The sequence below is a fragment of the Astatotilapia calliptera genome, chromosome 17, assembly GCF_900246225.1.
Source record: "Astatotilapia calliptera chromosome 17, fAstCal1.2, whole genome shotgun sequence".
Classification (NCBI taxonomy): Eukaryota; Metazoa; Chordata; class Actinopteri; order Cichliformes; family Cichlidae; genus Astatotilapia; species Astatotilapia calliptera.
The window spans coordinates 19689034-19708274 of NC_039318.1; the positions used below are offsets into that span (position 1 = coordinate 19689034).

General features: G+C 40.9%; 1 protein-coding gene across 11 annotated transcripts in view; it reads right to left on the bottom strand.

The window, feature by feature from the left end:
- Positions 1-19241, bottom strand: part of abcc9 (ATP-binding cassette, sub-family C (CFTR/MRP), member 9) — an 82818-nt gene that overhangs the window by 12284 nt on the left and 51293 nt on the right. For all 11 annotated transcript variants that reach the window (XR_003270174.1, XR_003270179.1, XR_003270176.1 and 8 more), the window contains 14 exons: positions 18032-18169; positions 17822-17947; positions 17629-17728; positions 17233-17306; positions 16821-17009; positions 16315-16466; positions 15190-15259; positions 14829-14986; positions 14467-14559; positions 11896-11998; positions 11632-11745; positions 11217-11337; positions 7366-7496; positions 5644-5722 (listed from right to left, as the gene is read on the bottom strand). Coding sequence is in view for 3 of the 11 variants with exons in the window: in XM_026147674.1 (XP_026003459.1) it covers positions 5644-5722; positions 7366-7496; positions 11217-11337; positions 11632-11745; positions 11896-11998; positions 14467-14559; positions 14829-14986; positions 15190-15259; positions 16315-16466; positions 16821-17009; positions 17233-17306; positions 17629-17728; positions 17822-17947; positions 18032-18169 (1648 nt within the window). In the remaining 8 variants the exon portion in view is untranslated. The remainder of the gene's footprint in view (positions 1-5643; positions 5723-7365; positions 7497-11216; positions 11338-11631; positions 11746-11895; positions 11999-14466; positions 14560-14828; positions 14987-15189; positions 15260-16314; positions 16467-16820; positions 17010-17232; positions 17307-17628; positions 17729-17821; positions 17948-18031; positions 18170-19241) is intronic.

Genomic DNA, 19241 nt, shown 5'->3' on the forward strand with positions numbered 1-19241 from the left:
GTGCAAGCAAATCAAGTCAAGTTAGCAATCTGTGATAAATCATCAAAAATTGCAAACCTGTTGCTGTCGACGTAAACAGAAATTCAACTGAACTACAAACAACCAGAGTTGGGTCAGAACCTCATAGATTGGAAATTTCTTTGCATATGGTGACGTAGTTGTGGTAAGCTGGAGATTTTAATTGCAAAATGACACAGGTGCTCAGAAACCTTGTTTTTATAAAGGAACATAACCAGAATGGAAACCAGCTGAGTCCCCGATTGCAGAGAAACGTGTCACGGAGGATTTGCACTCATCAGCACAAACTTGTATAGGTTTGCTTTAATTAAACCACCTTTTCTCCTAAAGCTCTTTCATGTGGACACGATGAACGACCCTGAACAAATGTTTTTGTTCAGCTAAACACAATGTTTTATTTTCAGGGTGATGAAATCAAGAATGTTCTGTACAGCTCACTCAGAAGAGCAATCACCAGGAAGGTGCTCTGCTTTTATTTCACTGCTTTATAAGGAAATGTTGCTGACACAATGGTCTTAAATTTACAGTTAAATGAACTGTCTTCCCAGCTGTGTGTGTGAGTGCATGGAAAAAGTGACTGTGTAATCTCACCCCTGTCTGAATAATCTGTCTAGGAGCAGCCGTCATCAGCCAGAGTGAAAACAGAGTGGTACGATTACGACTTGCTTTCAAAATGCAATAACTAAAACAGACAGCTTTAGGACTTTATTTCTGCCCTCTTGAAGGAACATGTCTAGAGCCTGGAAACGAGTGCAGGAGAATGGGTCGAGCCTTTTTGTTATGTCCTTATGCTAGTTCTTTGATACAAGAGTCTACTTCAGGTTCTCTTAAAACAAGGCATGCGAAGAACAAAAAGGCCTTCAGATTTGCACTTAGCAGGACTCGCACGAGTGTTTAAAAAGAGCTGAATAAATATTTCCTCCAACATATACATAGTACTGCAGTAGTGGCTGATGACTGAACACCTTTTAAAGGAATAATTTACAATAAGAAGTGCTTTAGTTCTAACAAAACACACTGCAATATCTATCGTCATTTTGTCTCTGGGACTCAGTCACCTTAAATACTTTTATTACTGCTCACTCTGACAGATCATTTATAGCATATTGAATTTATAAAAGTAACTCTATTACAGTTTTTCTCGATTGCTTAAACACTATAACCAGGCCTCTAAATTAAAATTTCAAAACCGTAACGCTACTGTTCAAAAAGCTCACCCATTTCCCTGAACTATAAACACTATTCCCTGCTTTGACACATGACTCAAATTTGGTGAACTGTTACTGCAAAACTCTACACACAAATCCCTACATTTTACAGTGCTTACACCATGTAGTCATTTAGAAAGCACTAGCATGCAATAATGTTAACTTAAGTCAGCATAGCTTGAGCTCAATTAGCACACAATTAACCAGGTGGAAACACTAGGAGTCAAAATTTAGCACACACCAATCAGAACCTGCGATGGATAGATAAAAGGGCCAAAGTCAGCTCATTCAGGTTTGAAACAATGGATCCAAAGAGATGCAAAGGAAGAGGACGTGGTGAAGGAGGAGGACGTGGTGGAAGAGGAGGAGGACGCGGTGAAGGAGGTGGAGGTGGAGAACGACGGCGACAAGGAAGGGGAAGAGCAAGGGCAAGAAGACAGTCAGTCTCGGATGAAATTCGAGCCACTTTAGTTGACCATGTCCTTGTCCATGGGATGACTATGAGGGAGGCTGGGCAACGAGTACAACCAAATTTGAGTCGCTTCACTGTTGCCTCCATTATCAGAACCTTCAGGGAGGAAAACAGGTAGGTGTACTTGCAGTAAGACTGCTTTGTACAGTAACGTTTAAGTTACTGAACTTATGTGTCTTGAGTTTCAGTATGTTTCCATTATTTGCCTGTAAAATGAATGTGTGACAGTTACAGTAATGAGTGCTTCTATTTTTGTAGGACACAGAGACGACCACCTGGTGGAGGCAGGTTAAGGCTTTTGTCGGAGGAGCAAGAGAGGGAACTTGTAAACATGGTAATTGCAAATAATGTAATCCGCCTGCAAGAGATTCAAAGGAGAGTGATTGAGGATGATCATCTTTTTCGAGGTATAAATGCCATCAGCCTCTCCACAATTGACCGCATCCTCCGAAAGAATCAATTCCGGATGAAACAGGCATACCGAGCCCCTTTCGAACGAAACTCTGACAGAGTGAAAAACCAACGTGTGGAATATGTTCAGGTATGAGTTTTGATACTGTATAAAGTATTGTGTACCATCACAGCATGGCAGTTTATGCTGCCATTTCAGCACTCTTGAACTGTGGTTCAGGGTACCGATTGACTCTACTGTGTTATGTGTTCTGCAGAGAATCTTTGAGATTGAAGGACGGCCTGTTCCCCATGAAATAATCTTTGTGGATGAGGCAGGTTTTAACCTGACCAAAAGAAGGAAAAGGGGGTGGAACATAATTGGCCATCGGGCTATTGTAAATGTCCCTGGTCAGCGTGGGGGGAATGTCACTATGTGCGCAGCCATCAGCCAACGAGGGGTACTCCACCGCCATGGGGTACTAGGACCCTATAACACTATGCTTCTCCTTGCTTTTCTTGATGGTTTAAGACAACATATGTTCCAGCTGGACTACAGGGAACCAGCACAGCCAGAGCAGCCTCACTACGTTGTTGTGTGGGATAACGTCAGCTTCCATCGCGCTGCTCTGGTTCGTGACTGGTTTACCAATAACCCAAGGTTTTCTAATATCTTTCTGCCTGCATACTCTCCCTTTCTAAACCCGATAGAGGAGTTATTTTCGGCATGGCGGTGGAAAGTGTATGACCGAGAACCTTATGTCCGTGTTCACCTCCTTCAGGCCATGGAAGAGGCCTGCCTAGACATATCAGTAGATGCATGCCAGGGGTGGATCAGGCATGCAAGAGGATTTTACCCCCGCTGCCTGGCTGGGGCCAATATAGCCTGTGATGTGGATGAGATTCTCTGGCCTGACCCAGACCAAAGACAAGATGCTGAGGTGGGATAATGTTTCTGGTGTGTGTTGTACTGTATAGTACATGAATGACAATGTGCCACTGTACATACATTGGTTGCGTCTTTTGTGTTTATCATGTGACAAGGGTTTTGAAGGGGAGAACCATAAGCAACCTATTTGTTTTGGAACTATTGTTTTGAATTAATTGTACCAGTGTGCAAAACTCTGTTGTAGTGTGTGTGTTTTTGAGGGCTTGTGTTTGATGTCTGAGGGCAAAGTTTGGTTTTTCAGCAGGAGTGAATAGTTTTGGGTGTAGAGCTTCATTTTGACCTGGAAATAGGATGTTTGGGAAATTGAGTGAGATGTTATGGATTTGTGTTTACTGTTGTGAGGATATGAGGCGTAGTTTCAAGAAATGTGTTTTAGCAATCGAGAAAAACTGTAAGCTTGTTCAAGTCGTATTTGGGTCTATAAATATCATGGACAGCTTGAATCCACATAACAAGCATCTCAGATTCAGGAGGAGCAATCCAGCTTCGGTTCTAGTTGTGGAACAGTGGAACAGCTCTTTACTGTCAGGAAACTTCTGGAGCAGTCATGAAGTTTGACAGTCTAGTCTACATGTGTCTGGTATACTCCTGCAGTACTGTGTACCACAGTGTTGTTACGAGCCATCAGGTCATATAACCAAAATCATGTCTCCTTCCTCTCTCCCACACAAAGTCAAGAATGCTTTTTGGTATCTGGTATTGGTGCTGGTATTCACCAGGGTTTCCCTTGGTCCCCGATCCTACCTGTGATATTCAGGACATTGTTAGTATCAGCTTGGAGCCCATTGTGTTCTCAGAACTGCCTTAATTTCTCGTGGCACAAATTCAACCAGGTGCTGCATTCCTCAGAGCTGCTACAGATTTATCAGCTGCTCATCCATAATGTGAATCTCCTGTTTCTCCACATCCCAGAGGTGGCTACTGGACTGAGATCTGGTCACTGTGAAGGCCATTAGAGTACAACTGATTTCAGCTTTGTGACCTGGGGCATTATCCTACTGAAGCAGCAACAATACTCAGGTGGGCTGTGGTGTTTAAATGCCATTCACTTGGTACTAAAAAAACCCCACACCATTACACCACCAGCAGCCTAAACCATCAATACAGGACAAGACAGAGCCACACTTTCATGCCATTTACACCAATTTTGATCCTATCATCTGAATGTCACAGCAGACAACTTTGTTCCAATCTTGTGTTGTCCAGTTTTTGCACAAATTGTGTAAAGTGTAGCTTCAAAGACTGATTACCAACATGTTAGAATCAATCTCAGACACGGAGCAATACATCTCTTTGCAGCAGGGTTCTCCACTCATCTGCTTACCAGCTGGCTGTATTCTGGATATTTTCCCATATAAGAAGCAAAGCTGGAGAGGCAGCAGTGACATCACTATCTGTGGAAGAAGTTCTGTTTCAGATCTATGAGGTTCTGACTGGAGCCTGAATCTAATAATAATAATAGATACTTTATTGATCCCCATGGGGAAATTACTTGTTTTTCTCTGCATTTGACCCATTCACCCAGTGAAGCAGTGGGCAGCCCACTAGGCAGGCGCCCGGGGAGCAGTGTATAGGGACGGTACCTTGCTCAGGGGTACCTCAGGGTAACCGTTAAGTGGATTCGAACCGCCGACCTTCCGATCATGGGGTGACCACTTTACCTACTGAGCTATCCCTGCCCCCAATCTAAGTAGTGAATGTGACTTTCTGTTTACATAGACAGCAACAGATTTTCCCTCATTTCTAAAAGTCGATTTATTCTGACAAAGAAACTCCATGAAAGTGCCAATTTGAAATCAGTCTGACTCAGTCTGACTCAGTCTGACGAGTGGTTACAGACCTGATCTTCATCTTCAAAGACAACAAGATCTAGATCAATTCTAGCGAGAAATAAAAGATACTCCACACTTCTGCATCCTAAAGAAAGTGTTGCATTATTTATTCTAAGTGGGACCACAGTGTACAAAATAAACATAAAAAACTGAGCAGCTGAGAGCAAAATCTCTTTTATGCAATCACCGAAGCTGCCCCTGCTGGCCATTAGGAAGACTGCAAGATTCAGAGGCAACAGCTTCTTTTCTGAGACTAAATCCATCTTTTATAAACAGTCTCACAACAGCTTTCCATCAACCAAAGAAGAAAAAGAAATAAAGAAAGAAGGGCAGAAGGGGATGTGGAAATCATGAATCCACTCAAAACCTCACGAAAAAGTAATTAAATCTCACATAATAGTTTAATTTTACTCTTGAAAATCTGTAAATCCTCCTGTCAGGAACATCTTTTGAAGGGCAAGTTTTTTTATTTTGTAAGTGACTCAGAGGAAACTGGAAACCAAAAACGGGGACCATAACAGCGTGATTGTTGTTGCCTTTTGGGTCAAGTAGAACCTTGGGTCAAGAGCTACTCACAGAAACAACCCCGAGGGAAATCTTTCCGCAAAGTTTCCAAACAGAACACGATTATCTTAATGAGACATAAACATACCGAACCAGAGAAAAACAGGGAGGCTCCAGGGACAGGAAGAAAAGCTTGAAGATTAAAGAAGTGGAAAAAAACAACGTGCTCTCTCCTTGTGAGGAGAGCTAACAGCATGACAGGAGACTCACCCTCAAAAATATCCACCATGTTGAAAAAAGCCAACGACAGAGAAGACTTCCCGCTGCCTGTGCGGCCACAGATCCCCACCTGAGGAGAGAAAAACCAATAAGCTTCACTACGCTTGATGCTGCTGTGAGACATCAGACACCTGTGTGATAACAGGGTAGCAGCTACATGCTGTGCGTGGATGGAGCTTGGTGACCAAGTGTCATTTTACAGTTTATTAGAGGCATGTGGCTGTGAGTTCAAAGAAAGCTCCAGCAACATCACACTCCACACTTTAAAACAAAGTTCACCTTAGGAAAGGATCAGCGAGGCTACACAGGTCTGAATTACTAAGCACTCCAAAGCACATTTAATTATGTCCTTATAGGTATCCTACTGTACTGGAGGTGCGTTTTTATGTAACACAACCATTTGGATACGTAAGCACGTCTACTCTGAATAAAATACATGCCAAGCATAGACTGTGTATAGAAGATGGATGTAGCAACTGCAAAATATTACCCACGGATTTTTGCACTCTGGTTTTTAAAACCTCTGTGTTTGGGGCTAGTTCGATTTTTATTTCATAGGCACATGTAGCCGTAGTTCAGAGGGAAGAGTGCTAAGCTAGTTAGCCAGTTCCATACATAAACTCTCAGGGTACAATGTACAGCAACGCATGTTTGCCTGTTATTCCTGAGAAACAGTAACAGGAGAATTTTACTTTGCACAGGAAAGTATGTGGTAATTTACTTAGTTTGCAACATGAACTAGATGCAGTTCACTAACCAAGCTTACTAATGTTTTAATAATAATAATAATAGATTGCATTTATATAGCGCTTTTCTAGGCACCCAAAGCGCTTTACAATTCCACTATTCATTCACTCTCACATTCATACACTGGTGGAGGCAAGCTACAGCTGCCCTGGGGCAGACTGACAGAAGCGAGGCTGCCATATTGCACCACTGGCCCCTCTGGCCAACACCAGTAGGCGGCAGGGTGAAGTGTCTTGCCCAAGGACACAACGACCAGGACAGAGAGAGCAGGGGGATCGAACCGGCAAACCTCCGGTTACAGATGAGCTTTGCAACCCCCTGAGCCACGATTGCCCCATTTTGTCTTTTTCTGACTCTAAAAAAAATCACAACTCAAATAGGTGTAACACGGACTCTCTCCACTTTTGGAGTTTTGGAGGAGGTGCTCAGAGTCTAACAACAGACTTTGAGGAAAATGAAAAGGAGTTGCTTTCCAACCAAGAATCATTCAGGGGTTTTAAACTGCTCCGGTCCTTCCAGTCATTACTGTGAGTAAATATTCTCTACCCCCTGAACTTCCCATTGGGCCTCTTGGGAAAATTTTCTCCTGTCTGTATGACACTGCTTTTTCATTGCAGTGTTAAGTGAGGCCCACGGTTCCTTGCAAACCTCTGTGACTCACTGCTCCTGCAGACATAACTTAAGAAAAGGTATGCTGCATAACATGGACATGTACGCCAGTGTCAGACCTCTGAGTGAAGAAGAACTCTGTAAAGTCCCTGTGGGCTGTCTTATATTAAGGGACAGGCACTTAAAAATTGATGAAAATAAAATTGTATTGATGGTAGACTTAATGGGAGCTTTGCCTCCGCACATCCAGCATTAACTGACTTTATTAACTTTAGGAAATCTAGTTCCACCATCCTACCAGATGAAAACTCCTGAATGATTGAATGATTCCATTCTTCTCACAGAATCAGTATTTACCTTCTGGCCTGGTTTGATGTATGCGTTTACGTGTTTGAGCACCGGTTTGAGCATTGGGTCGTAGCGCACACACAGGCCCTGGATCTTTATCTCACCGTCCTGGGGCCAGTTCTCAGGGACCTGAGAGGCATCTGTAGGGAGAGACACAGAAGGTGGTTTATTCCTCTCTTTTTTTAAAACTTTAATTCTTACTCACTCTCAGACCCTTCAGACCAGAAAACAGCTCTTGAAGTTTAAGAACACCACAACAAAAAGCAGACCTCTTACAGCTGCTACTGTCTATGTTACAGTCCTGGATGGTGTAAACAGGAGCTATAGACCATGTCATAACACCACAGATAGGAGACTTTGCCCATAGATGGGACTGGGTGTGCTCAGGATGGTATGGGTGAAAGCCAGTGGACCTTTTACTGAAATTCTGATTATATGCCACAGGATTTTACTGCTAAGTATCCTGCAGTTTTTGAACGATTCAGACTCTATCCAGTACTCTATCTGATAATGACACAAATTTTTGCCTCAAGTTGTAGCTTTTTGAGGCTTCAGAACTCAGTTGGCATCAGTCTCTGTAAGCATTGGTAAACTATAACAATTCCTTTAAAACTCGATTTGTGTTTGTTTCTTTGGATAAGGTTTCTGTTATTGTTAGTATGTAGTTTTCTTTTCACACAGTTGTTGGCAATTTCCTATTTTATCCATTGTCTATGGTTTATTTTCCAGATTTCAGTTCTTAGCTTCAGTTACTGTTGACTTTAGGATTGTGTGTAGTTCCCCTTTGTGTTTCCATCCTGTTCCTTTTTCTGTCTCATCTATTTTTCTTCCTTATATCTGTCTAGTTTCTTTAGTTTCTTTAGTTACTTCCTGTCTTTACTTTGAAAGTTCAGTTTTCCCTTGTGAAGAGTGTTTCGTCCTTTCTCTACACTCACAGATTCATTGATTGTCTTCAACTGTGTTTTGGTTCCCGCCTGTTTCCTCTTTCAGAAAGCACTTATGATGCTTTTACACCTGCTGTGTTTAGTCCATTTAAATTGAATTCTACTTATTTTTCCTCGATGGTGCAGTTCATTTGTGCAGATGTGAACACAGTAATCGCACTCAGGTGTAAAACAACCCCACTAAGATCCTTTGTAGTAAGGATCTTAGTGGGGTTGGTGAAAAACCAATCATCTATGATGTAAACGTGATCCGACCTCGATCTGAACCAACTAAGAGGTGCACACTGCAGGTCTAAGCTAAAAAAACAAACAAACTTCCCTTTGCCTCGTATGCTTTGAATTCTGGAATGTGGAAAGGTACTATAAATGTGCAAAAGTCAGTATGGACTAGCAACTAGGTGAAATGAATGTGAATTCTCGATGTTCTCCAATAATCCTGATCATAGCACCTTATTCCCATATTTACTTTTGTTGCCCACATCTGCACATCTGGCCAATAAGCGGACTGAACATTCTCAAAGTTCACTTGAATTTTTTCTCTGCATGAAAAACAAACAAAATAAGCTATAAATTTATAAACTCATCGACTGATTCAGACAAGACTGAATGAACTGCAGGTATGAAATTGCCCTTAGGTGTAGAAGAAAGTGTTACAGAAGGACCAGTCCATTTACCGTACCTTCAGCTTGGGTTTCTCTGTGTTTTCTAAAGAAGTATTCCTACTGTTTCCTGGATGCTTTGCTCTCTGCTAATTCTTACATTATAGAACTTTGTTATTTAATCAGCCTCAGATGCTCATCTTATGTTCAGTTTTTGTCACCTAAGTCCTGCATTTGAGTCCACAACCCTGAACACACAGTGGTTCATGACAGGAACACGATCCCTGGGCAGAGATGTGTATAATCACCCGCAGAGGGCAATCACAGCCAGAGTGACTGCGCCTCAGGTTTTGTTTTTTGTTCTTTTACACGTCTTTGCTATAATATTGTAGCCAAATTTCATTTGCTTATTTACAACTGATTATTAATTCATTTTGATCACTTTTGCACATGTTTGTTACAATTCTTTCCTCCCTGGTGTTTTTATGCTCCGTTATTTAGCCTCTGTCTCTTTCACATCTCATTTTGTTGTTGGTGCTACATATGCACTAAAACAGGGGCAAGCTGACTTTTTGGGCCATGGCTGTGTGTTCCAGTAGTGCTACTAATGCACTGAGGAAAAGGTCAAGAGGCTCTGGGGGGCTAACAGCTAACCTCTGTATTCCAACATGCTCACAATTAATATGGTAGCATGTTACAGTTTAGAAGATGTAGTTCTGATCAAGTTTACTTTGCTGTGTTAGCGTGCTGTTTGTTTTGGTCATAAACCAAGGGGACTGTTTTAACTGAAACAAAAAGATGAAGAAAAAAAACGCTCTCCAGTTACAGTAAACAATAAAACCGCTGCTGGGCAATTATTCATATTTTAATATCAGTTATGATTTTGGCCTCCAACAGTCAACTAAAGAAAATAAAGAAAATATTTGCGTGTTAGCAGTCCTATGACATGCTACAAAAAGCTGAGTCTGCGTCCTGCATTGATCATATTACTGCACTGAAAGGTAAGGATTTCATAGTCCTGCTTTTAGCTTACTCCTCCTTTATCCTCCTTTATCAGTTTGCTGGAAGCTTCCATGATGTCAGTGAGGACTTTGGTTTTGTGGGTCATTTACTGTAAGAAAAAGACTTCAGTGGAAAACTCAATCAGATGGATGATGCTCATATGAGATACAGACAGAGAGCCAGTTCTTAACTGGACTTTCCTTTGTTTCAGTTTTTTTTTTTGTTTAAATTTGAGATAAAGTATTTTCTCGTTCCATCGTGCCTCCTTTTTTATCCCTTCACTTTCTATCCATTCATCAACCTCAGGAATTGTTTTTGTTATGTTTCCCAAAATACTGTAGCTGCTCTGCCTCGGAGAAATGTTCTTTGGCTGACCAGCGAAACATTTTCCCGTTTTGTACAACATGTAAAATAGTTTGGTTGGGTTTGGTTAGGTTTAATTTTGGCCTGGCTAGGCATTAGTACTCTCAGTGGTACTATGCTATTGATTGATTAAATAATGAAGTGTTCATGTTTTGCCATCTCTTCAACTGGGGAAAAAAAGATGCCAGCAGCTTTTGCATTTCGCCATAGAAACAGTCCATAAACCCAAACACACAACTTCTGGAGTCATAAGCAAAAAAGATAAAACTATGAAAAAGGTTTTACACACATACACTCACTGAACACAGTGAACCTACTCACATCACATGCATACTGTACAGTCACAGTCCACTCCATTCCTTTGGCAAATAACCATACATAGATCTGTGTTGTGTGTGTGTGTGTGTGTGTGTGTGTGTGTGTGTGTGTGTGTGTGTGTGTGTGTGTGTATCATGTGTAACATCAGATGTCTAAATGTGTTTACAAAGTCCACAGTTTGTGCCATTGCACTGCAGATGCAATTTTATCACACTTTTATATACTGATGCTGCTGGTGGAGATCTAAAGACATACTCCGCCATGTTTAGGCCACATTTTTCCATCAAAGACGTCAAAGCTGAGCAGTAAATAGACACCAAAGGCCCAAAGGTTTGCTGGAGGAACTGTGGAAACCACAGTGCAAACCACTCGCATGTTTACTGGGATTGTCTGGTTATTAAAGGCTGCTGGAGACGGATGTGGAGGGCACTGCAAGGCATTTTTGATTGTATAATTCCCCCACAAAGTAAGTTTATATATTTTAGGTCTATACCTCCAGAAAGGATGAAAAGAGGAGTAAGTTCTTAGAAAGACTCTGATTAAGAAGAGCTTATGATGAATACAGGGATGTAAATCACAATAAACATTTACAAAATGTTGCTATATCTGCTCCATCAGCCTAACACTGAGTTACCCATAGAGCCCTCGTAGTTCTCAGACTCTGTGCTGAGGAAGCTGTTGACCTTCTTCACAGCTGCCATCTGAACCTCGAGGTCTGCCAGGTTTCTCACAACCCAGTTCAGGTAGTTGGTGACCTGCACAGAGGCATTTTTGTAGCATGGAGATCAAATTTATACGTCAGCATCACTTTGAATGAATCTTTACACAGACTTATTACACAGCACAAATGATCCATTAAATAGTAATTAATATAATTTAAACTCAGCTTGTTTGTTCTGCCGCGTAACCCCGCGTCAATTTAGGTTTGAAAAACTTGCTTTTAAAACACAGTAATTTAAATTAGTGTCTAACTACGAATGGAGGGCAACTCACTGACTGAATAAAGAGTAAAAAAAAGATAATAACTGTACATAAAAGAGAAAACGCACAGTGAGGGCGTAGGTAAGGCCCAGGCCCACCAGACCTCCGGGATGAAGCCCGTAATGGAAACTCCATATTGAAGCTGCCGCCGCTGCCAGTACAATCACTGCTCCAAGGTAGTCCTGCAGAGACATCAGGAAACAAAATATCACTAATACAACATATTCATAACAAATCCCAACCCGCAGCAAAAGCTTCAGATCTTCTCTCTCTCATATTTATATAACCAAACACTTTCTCCTCTTCTGAGTCCGATGAAAAGAGTTTCTCACCGTTCTGACCTCGAGCCAGCGGTTGGCAGCAGACAGAAACAGGTACGCTGTGTTGTTGGTGTCGGTCAGCTCCAGCATGCGCTGTTTGAACCGAGCCTCGTGTCTGCAGCAAACATGTAATTGAACAGAAGACACATCAGTTGTTTAACGGCTTCACCAATGCACTGAACTGCTGGTGCCCTCCTGCCTTTGGCTTTTGATCACTTGCTGACATCATCTTCCCCTAAATCCTCAATAATGAACACAAACAATAAACTCACACAGGGAGTACAAATAACAAACAAAACGCAAACAGGAAGTAAGAGAAGTACACTGTTTTTCAATGAAAGAAGGGGAGCAGCTCGACTGTACTTCAGCCTGGTGAATCTCAAAGTTTTATCTTTGTTTGTATTCAGTAGTAAATCACTGCCATCTAAACCAGACGTGGTTTGGAAGGAGACCAGTGGTTACGATAATGGGAACTATCCCACGATTGCCAAGAATCTGTCTCAACACCAGATTCACTGTTTTTGTGTGTGTGTGAGTCCTTCAGTGTTTGTATATTTGTGTGTGTTAGGAAGAGGAAGTCCTCAGGGGAAACGAGGAGAAAAAAGTATGAGAGCTGCTTAATGTTGGATTATCCGGACGATGGGAACGAGGCTGAATACAGAAATACAAGAAGATACTTCTCTCGCTACCGCCACAGGAACGGCAGCAAAGCACAACACAAAATGTTTGAAAGTAAAACCTAAACTGTGACAGCTTACCAGAGAGCTGCAAAGACGGCAATCCTATCAATCTAAAGGGCTCTGAACAGCTCTACTGTGGAAGGTGACAGGATAAAAAGTGCTAACGGACACTTTAACTCATTCCATAATGAAGACAACCTTCCCTGTACCCTTAATGAAGTGTTTTGACACCTCAATAAAGACGTGTTTGATGACCATTAGAACGGTCTCCAGATTTTTCCAAGCCTTGCTGCACAGGCAAAGATCATCTTCAATAACTTCACAAACTCAGTCATTTCGCTCTATCAGTCAGCCCGAAATACGAAACCACTCAGTTCAGAAAAGAGCTTCAAAAGTTATGCAAAAGAACCAAATGTTTATGTACACATTTACTGTCATGTGTTTTCTATGGAGATCTCTTCTGTAGTCACACTGTGTGGACTCAACTTCAAAGTTTGGAATTAGGCATGCAAAGGTGATGCCTGTGAAGGACTGAATGCAAAAGCCAGTCAAAGCCGGTCTGCAGCAGATAAAGCCCTGGCTACGCGTGCCAGATAGCTAGCTGGATAAGGAGCTGTAGCCTACACCATAACATGATGTATTCTTGCCTAGAAATGGAACTGCACGTCACACTGACGCAACCCACAGGTGTTGTGATTGGTCTATTCAATACTATAGTTTCCTCTGAAGCAATAGTACTGATTTAACTTTTCTTCAAAAGTAAAAAAATCGTTCTTTCTACGAGTTGTTTTTGAGCAAAGCTAGCTGCCCAGTGTCTTCATTTGCTCTCATAATGTCACTAACAGCACATTTCCTCTCTCATTGCAGAAAGATTTTATGTCTTTGCTTTGCCTCTTTCATTTTTATATGTTTTAGATCAGTCATGTGCAATGATGGATACACCAGTAAAGTTGTCTTTTATGTGTTATTGTTCCCTTTATTTAGGTTAAAATTGGCTGGAAGTCTGGAAGGTGTGCAGTGATGAGAAAGAATCAGTACCTACCCTTAAATGTGATAAATCTAGAGTAATGCGTCTGTATTGAGAATGTAAGGAATGGAAAGTAGAGATATTTGTGTTAAAATTTAGCGATAGGAATCAAAAAGATGTCTGAAAAATAAGGAGTCATGTAAAGTACAGATGCCTGAAAACTATAGGTATATACAAAGTACTTGTACTTTGCTATTTTCATATCAGTGTCTATTGGGCCCAAACAGTGGTATAAAATGTCTCCATCTTTATATTTGTTATAATACAGCACAAACTTACGATTCATAGCAAATTATGCAGTGAGCTTTTTTGGGCCTCTGCGGGTCCCAGACCTCACTTTGAGAACCGCTGACTTACAGTGCCAGTCTAGCTTCTCAGTCATCCAGGTCAAGGTCATTTAATGGGCTTGACATGAAAGTAAGTGGACTTCTTTTAGGCTCTTGACGATGTTCTACCTCTTATCTAAATGTGGCATCAGAAGTGGAAAAACCTGAGATTTGAAACATCTTCAGGAACTTAAAAGAAGTTCACTTGTTTTCAACTCAAGTTACCACAGGCAGAAGAAAAAAAGACACAAAACATTAAAATAAACATGAAAAAATGTTCATGCCTGTAAAACATGACTGAAGTACATCTTTTACAAAAGCTATGCCAATACACTCTATCTTCTGTATTTGTCTCGATTTCCAGTTTGAACTTTAGTAGTTTGAACTGAAGAATATAAAAAATTCCCCACTGTTTTGATTTCTTCTGTTTACGAATGATCTTCTGCAGAGCACAACAAGCAGCCGTAAAATCGTCATTCACATTTTTTGACCAATTTTTAGAAAAAAAACATGGGTTGCAAATTTCAGTGCATAAAAGACAAACGTGTACCTGAAAGCTCGTATGGTGGTGAGACCTTCTGCAGTCTCAGAGAAGTGGCAGAGCAGAGGAAGCTGTGTTGAGTCATCGAGGTCTTGGAGGTCCCTGAGAGGAGGTGTTTTTACAGTATGCATATCACTTCATATGAAATCTCCCATGCACAAGTGTACACATGCATATTACACACTGAATCCTATTTGCATGATGTCCTCTGGTGTACTCATTCAGAATTCATGTTCCCATAAATCATCAAGTTGATGTTTCCTGTTTCCTGCAGTGAGGAGATTCAGCTCACTGCATCTAAATAAACTCCCTGATTTGTTTAGATAGAAAAATTATGCGCTGCAGCTACAACAAATACACTGTGGACATACTTGGAGGCGACTCTGAAATACTTCTGAATGAAGTAGAAGGCCACAGCCAGAGGAACCAAGGCAACCAGGAAAATAGGAGTGATTGAGGCTATGACCCCGATGCCTGACAAACAGAGCAGCGTGGATCTCGTCAAAGATTCCAGCGTTGAAGGAATATGCTACAATGAAAGGAAATGAGGAAGTGGGAGTTCAGTCATGTTTGCTTCCTTCTTTTAGTTTAGCAAAACACAAACAAATCACAACTTCACTTTGACGGCTAACCAGGAATAATAATTAAAACATCTGTTCAGTGCAGCAGTTGTGTACACGCTTCCTCATGGGCCTCGAGTCCATTATCTCTTATGCAAATTCATCAGTTTACCTGGTCGATGATGTTGGTATCAGCTGAGAATCTGTTGAGGATCTGCCCCAAAGGAGTGATGTCAAAGAACCTGTGGAGAGAGGTGTTTAAATAAGGGTTATGTAATCCTGAAGAAAAGAGAGGGAGTCTGCAGAAAGAGCAACAGAAAACTTTCCATCAATTACGAAGACCGATGATGAGCGAAGAACAGCGGGACAAGTGCAGCCACACACACAAAACTCAACTGTTTCCTTAGAGATGTGGCTCAAGTGTGAGGATGGTTCGCCAAAGTCCCCAGTCACACTCAAAAACACACTGTTCAGCAGCTCCATCCATCCATTTTACATAATTTCCCCTAGGGATCAATAAAGTATTCTGATTCTGATGATTTTCTACCACTTACAAAAGTGATGTGAGGAAATACAATCAACGCTCCCCTGACTCTCTTCCATTCATCACCACATATTACTCTTCCAACAGCACACTGCGGTGTTTTCCAACCCAGCCCAGAGATAATTCATCCATGTCCTTGCTCCTCCAAGTCTAACATACCCAAAACGCCTGCACAGAAGTGCAAACTAACGTTTGATGCACAGTAGTCTAAATGACTGCACCCTTCACCCCATCGTTAGGGGTGACCCAAGACACCATTCAGGAAAAGCTCAGTTCTGCGTCTTCTAGTGCCAGTCTTATTATTATTATTATTTGGGGCACTTCCTACAGCCATAGTTGAGCCATATGGCACAATGACATAGGTGCTGGATCAAAACCGCCAGCAGATTTATTAAAAAGGTTAATCCACATTTCAAGAAGCTCCCATGTAAAGGCTTCACTCTTTAGGATATTTGTTAGTCTTCAAACTCAGAACGCTAATTAACCAGCAAATGCACAGCTTCACCTCCAGGGTCCATTCTCGCTTCAGCGCAAAAAACCAGCACAGGTTATAAGTAAAATAAAAAATACAACTTTTACACACACATTTACTACCAAGTAAACACATAGACTAAGAATTCAGCATGTAAAAGACAAAAACAACTTCCAACAGGTTATAAAAGCAGACGTAGGTTTGCTTAAAAGATTAAATGTGAGCTTCGAGCTTTTTTACAGATGTCTACTCTGGTCTTGTTGCAGTTCTGTTTTATGTACCTGATGGGAGCGTGAATGATCTTGTTGAGGAGGTTGTGGTGCAGGTTGGTGGCTGCAGAAAGACCAAGAAATTCCACAGTGAGGGAGGTGATGAGGCATAAAGTGATTCCAGCCGCGCACAAGATGATGAACACTAGCAGATAGTAGGAGTCCTGCCCCCGGTGACACACAACAAGACAGAAATCACACCATGGAGAAACAAGAGCAACATGTCAGAAACTAATATTATCATTAAATGTTTCTAAAATACAAATAGAGCCACTGTGATGTCACCAACTGGTTTCTGATCTCTGCATTTGTGATTTTTTTAATCATTCAGTTAAAATGTACATTTAATTTGTATATATTTTCCCTTATTATGCTCTCTGCAACATTCAGAGAGTCAACAGGAGATTCAGTTCATAAGTGATTTTAATACATTATCCCAATAAAACCCATTAAAATCCTAATAAAACCAATTACAATCCCAGTAAAACCCATTAAAACCCATGACAGACTTATTGTACCTGCACTGCGGTGTTGGTGGGTCTGGTTCCATTAATATACATGTCTGTTTCTGCACTGTTATTGATTTTCGACGTCCAGTTAGCCAACCAGTAATCGATTGCCACAATGACGGAGTGTTTGAGGAGTTTAGAGAAAATCATGAGGAAGACCATGAAGAACCCCCCAGAAGACAGGTAGCACCAGCACACCTGAGAGAGCAGCATGGATCATAGTAAGAAAAGCAGTAGTCACTGGTTATTTGGTCGGTCAAACTTGTTATTCCTCTAAAAAAATAGTAGCAGGTAACTAACACTACACCAAACAACTGCCCAGTAAACTAGCTGAGGTTATTTTTCTTTTGTGGCAGTTAATGTTGTTGCTAACAACACTTTAAATCACAAGAAAATGTCATTGTGCAGATGAGTGGATTACCTTCCACGGGATCTTTGACCTTCTGTTGGTGGTCGTGGAAAAGTTGTCATCGTCTTCCTCCTCGGCTTCTTCTTCTGTTAGAATAAAATCCCATTTAGAAGATATCATTTTTATTTTAAGGTGATTATAAATTAACCATTTTAATCATCACAGATGGTATTGAAGATGCCATGGTGCTAATTAGTGATAGGTTACATTCAATTAAAAAACTAGAAGGACTTTTGAGTACTAACATGTTTCCTACAGTAAATCTAGAATATTTTGGAGAAACAAGCACTCCACCAAACTTTGACAATGAACCCTAAGATGGCACTATGTCTATGTGTCATCATGTCTTTTCAGGAGGAAACTCTGACAACATGACTCAACCAGTTACACTGAAAAGGAATCTGTCACCTTCATCTTCATCATCTATTTGGTTCTTGGCCTCTCTGGAGTAGAAAGCTCTCCTCAGCGTCTTCCGCTCAAGTGTTGTTTGACTGTCCTGCTGAATGTCCTACACACCGGAGGAGTGGATATAATAGGAGAAACATTAGAGTAGACAGAAAGCTTTACTAAACACTTAGACAGCTGCAGATTTATACCGTACCTTCTCCAGCCCTTGATCCTGCCTGTTCATCAGGGTTTTCCAGTGGTCATAAAGTTCAATGTCATGAGTCTGAATGTCCTTCAGAGTTCCCTCTCGCAGGACTGTACCATCCTTCATTGCTATAATCTGGACAAAACGCACAATATAATGTTAAGGCTCAATGAAAACTGAATTTATGACATGTATTTTCCTGCAAACAGAAGGCCCTACCCAGTCTGCATGTATAAGATATTGCAGTTTGTGGGTCACGAGGACCACGGTTCGTTTATCATCCTGCAGAAATTTAAGGATTCCTTCTTGCATCAAATGATCACTGAGGTGGATGTCGAGTGCTGAGAATGGATCATCCTGCAAGATTTAAGAGAGAAGCATGGATATCAGTTAATCTGACAAACGAATGACTTTCTCAATCTGAAATGCTTTTATACGTATTCACTTTTAAAAATGTTTAGTCCTGAATACGTATGTAATCAACTGGTTTAAACTAACATTTGTAACACTGACACATATGTCTTCTGCTCTGTCATGTTTCACTCTCATAAGTGAATACCTGGAGGATCACATTTTGTGAGAAGTATTTATGATCATAAAAGACTTTCAAATTGAGTTTATTTTCAAATGAAAAGCAAATCTGATGTATATCAGATTTATGACAGACAAAGCCTTAATTAGAGATGTGGTGGATAAAAGTCTCTTGAGTATAAACAATAGTCTATATCTTAATGCTCAAACCCTTACTTAGAAAAGTCTATTTTGTACTATCTGTACAAATTACCATTGATTGTTTTTTCTTTTTTTTAAAAAAATTGCCATGAGAAAAGTTTTTTAAAAATCAAACAGAAAGATTCTAACCTGAAAATGAATCCAACAGGAAGTGCAAGAATATGCAGTTCCTCAAATGGCTTGCTCCATACACTATGCTAACTTTAAAGCTAGCTGAGAGGTGTCATATTTTTTGGCAAGTACTGTAAAAAGTCACTGGTTTGCTTCTGGCTGAAGGCACAAATCCCCTTTGGGGTTATATCTGCAAAGGCATTTTTGGGGGCTACCTGCTTTGGTAACCCCTTGTGACAAGGGAGCACCTAAAAGTAGCTGTGGAGTCACAAAAGACGATTTTGGTTTCTGTGGAGAGTTTCTCTCTTTATGATAGCTGGATAAAAACTCTCCAATTGAAATTCAGTCTTTAAATTTCCATTACGAGGGGAGAGACTACTTTGACTGCCAAGTAGCTTTGGCTGCCGCCTTGTCCACTTGTTAGCTTTTATTAGCATGTATCTATGTTGGCTGGATGAATCTGTGATGTCAAAAGGTCATCACTTCAAGCTTTTGGAAACCAAAATGTTGACTGTCAGTTTGTTCAATTCGAGGCTTCAAAACAGAAGGTCCTGGACCAGTGGGAGATCTCACGTCTGTACATTTT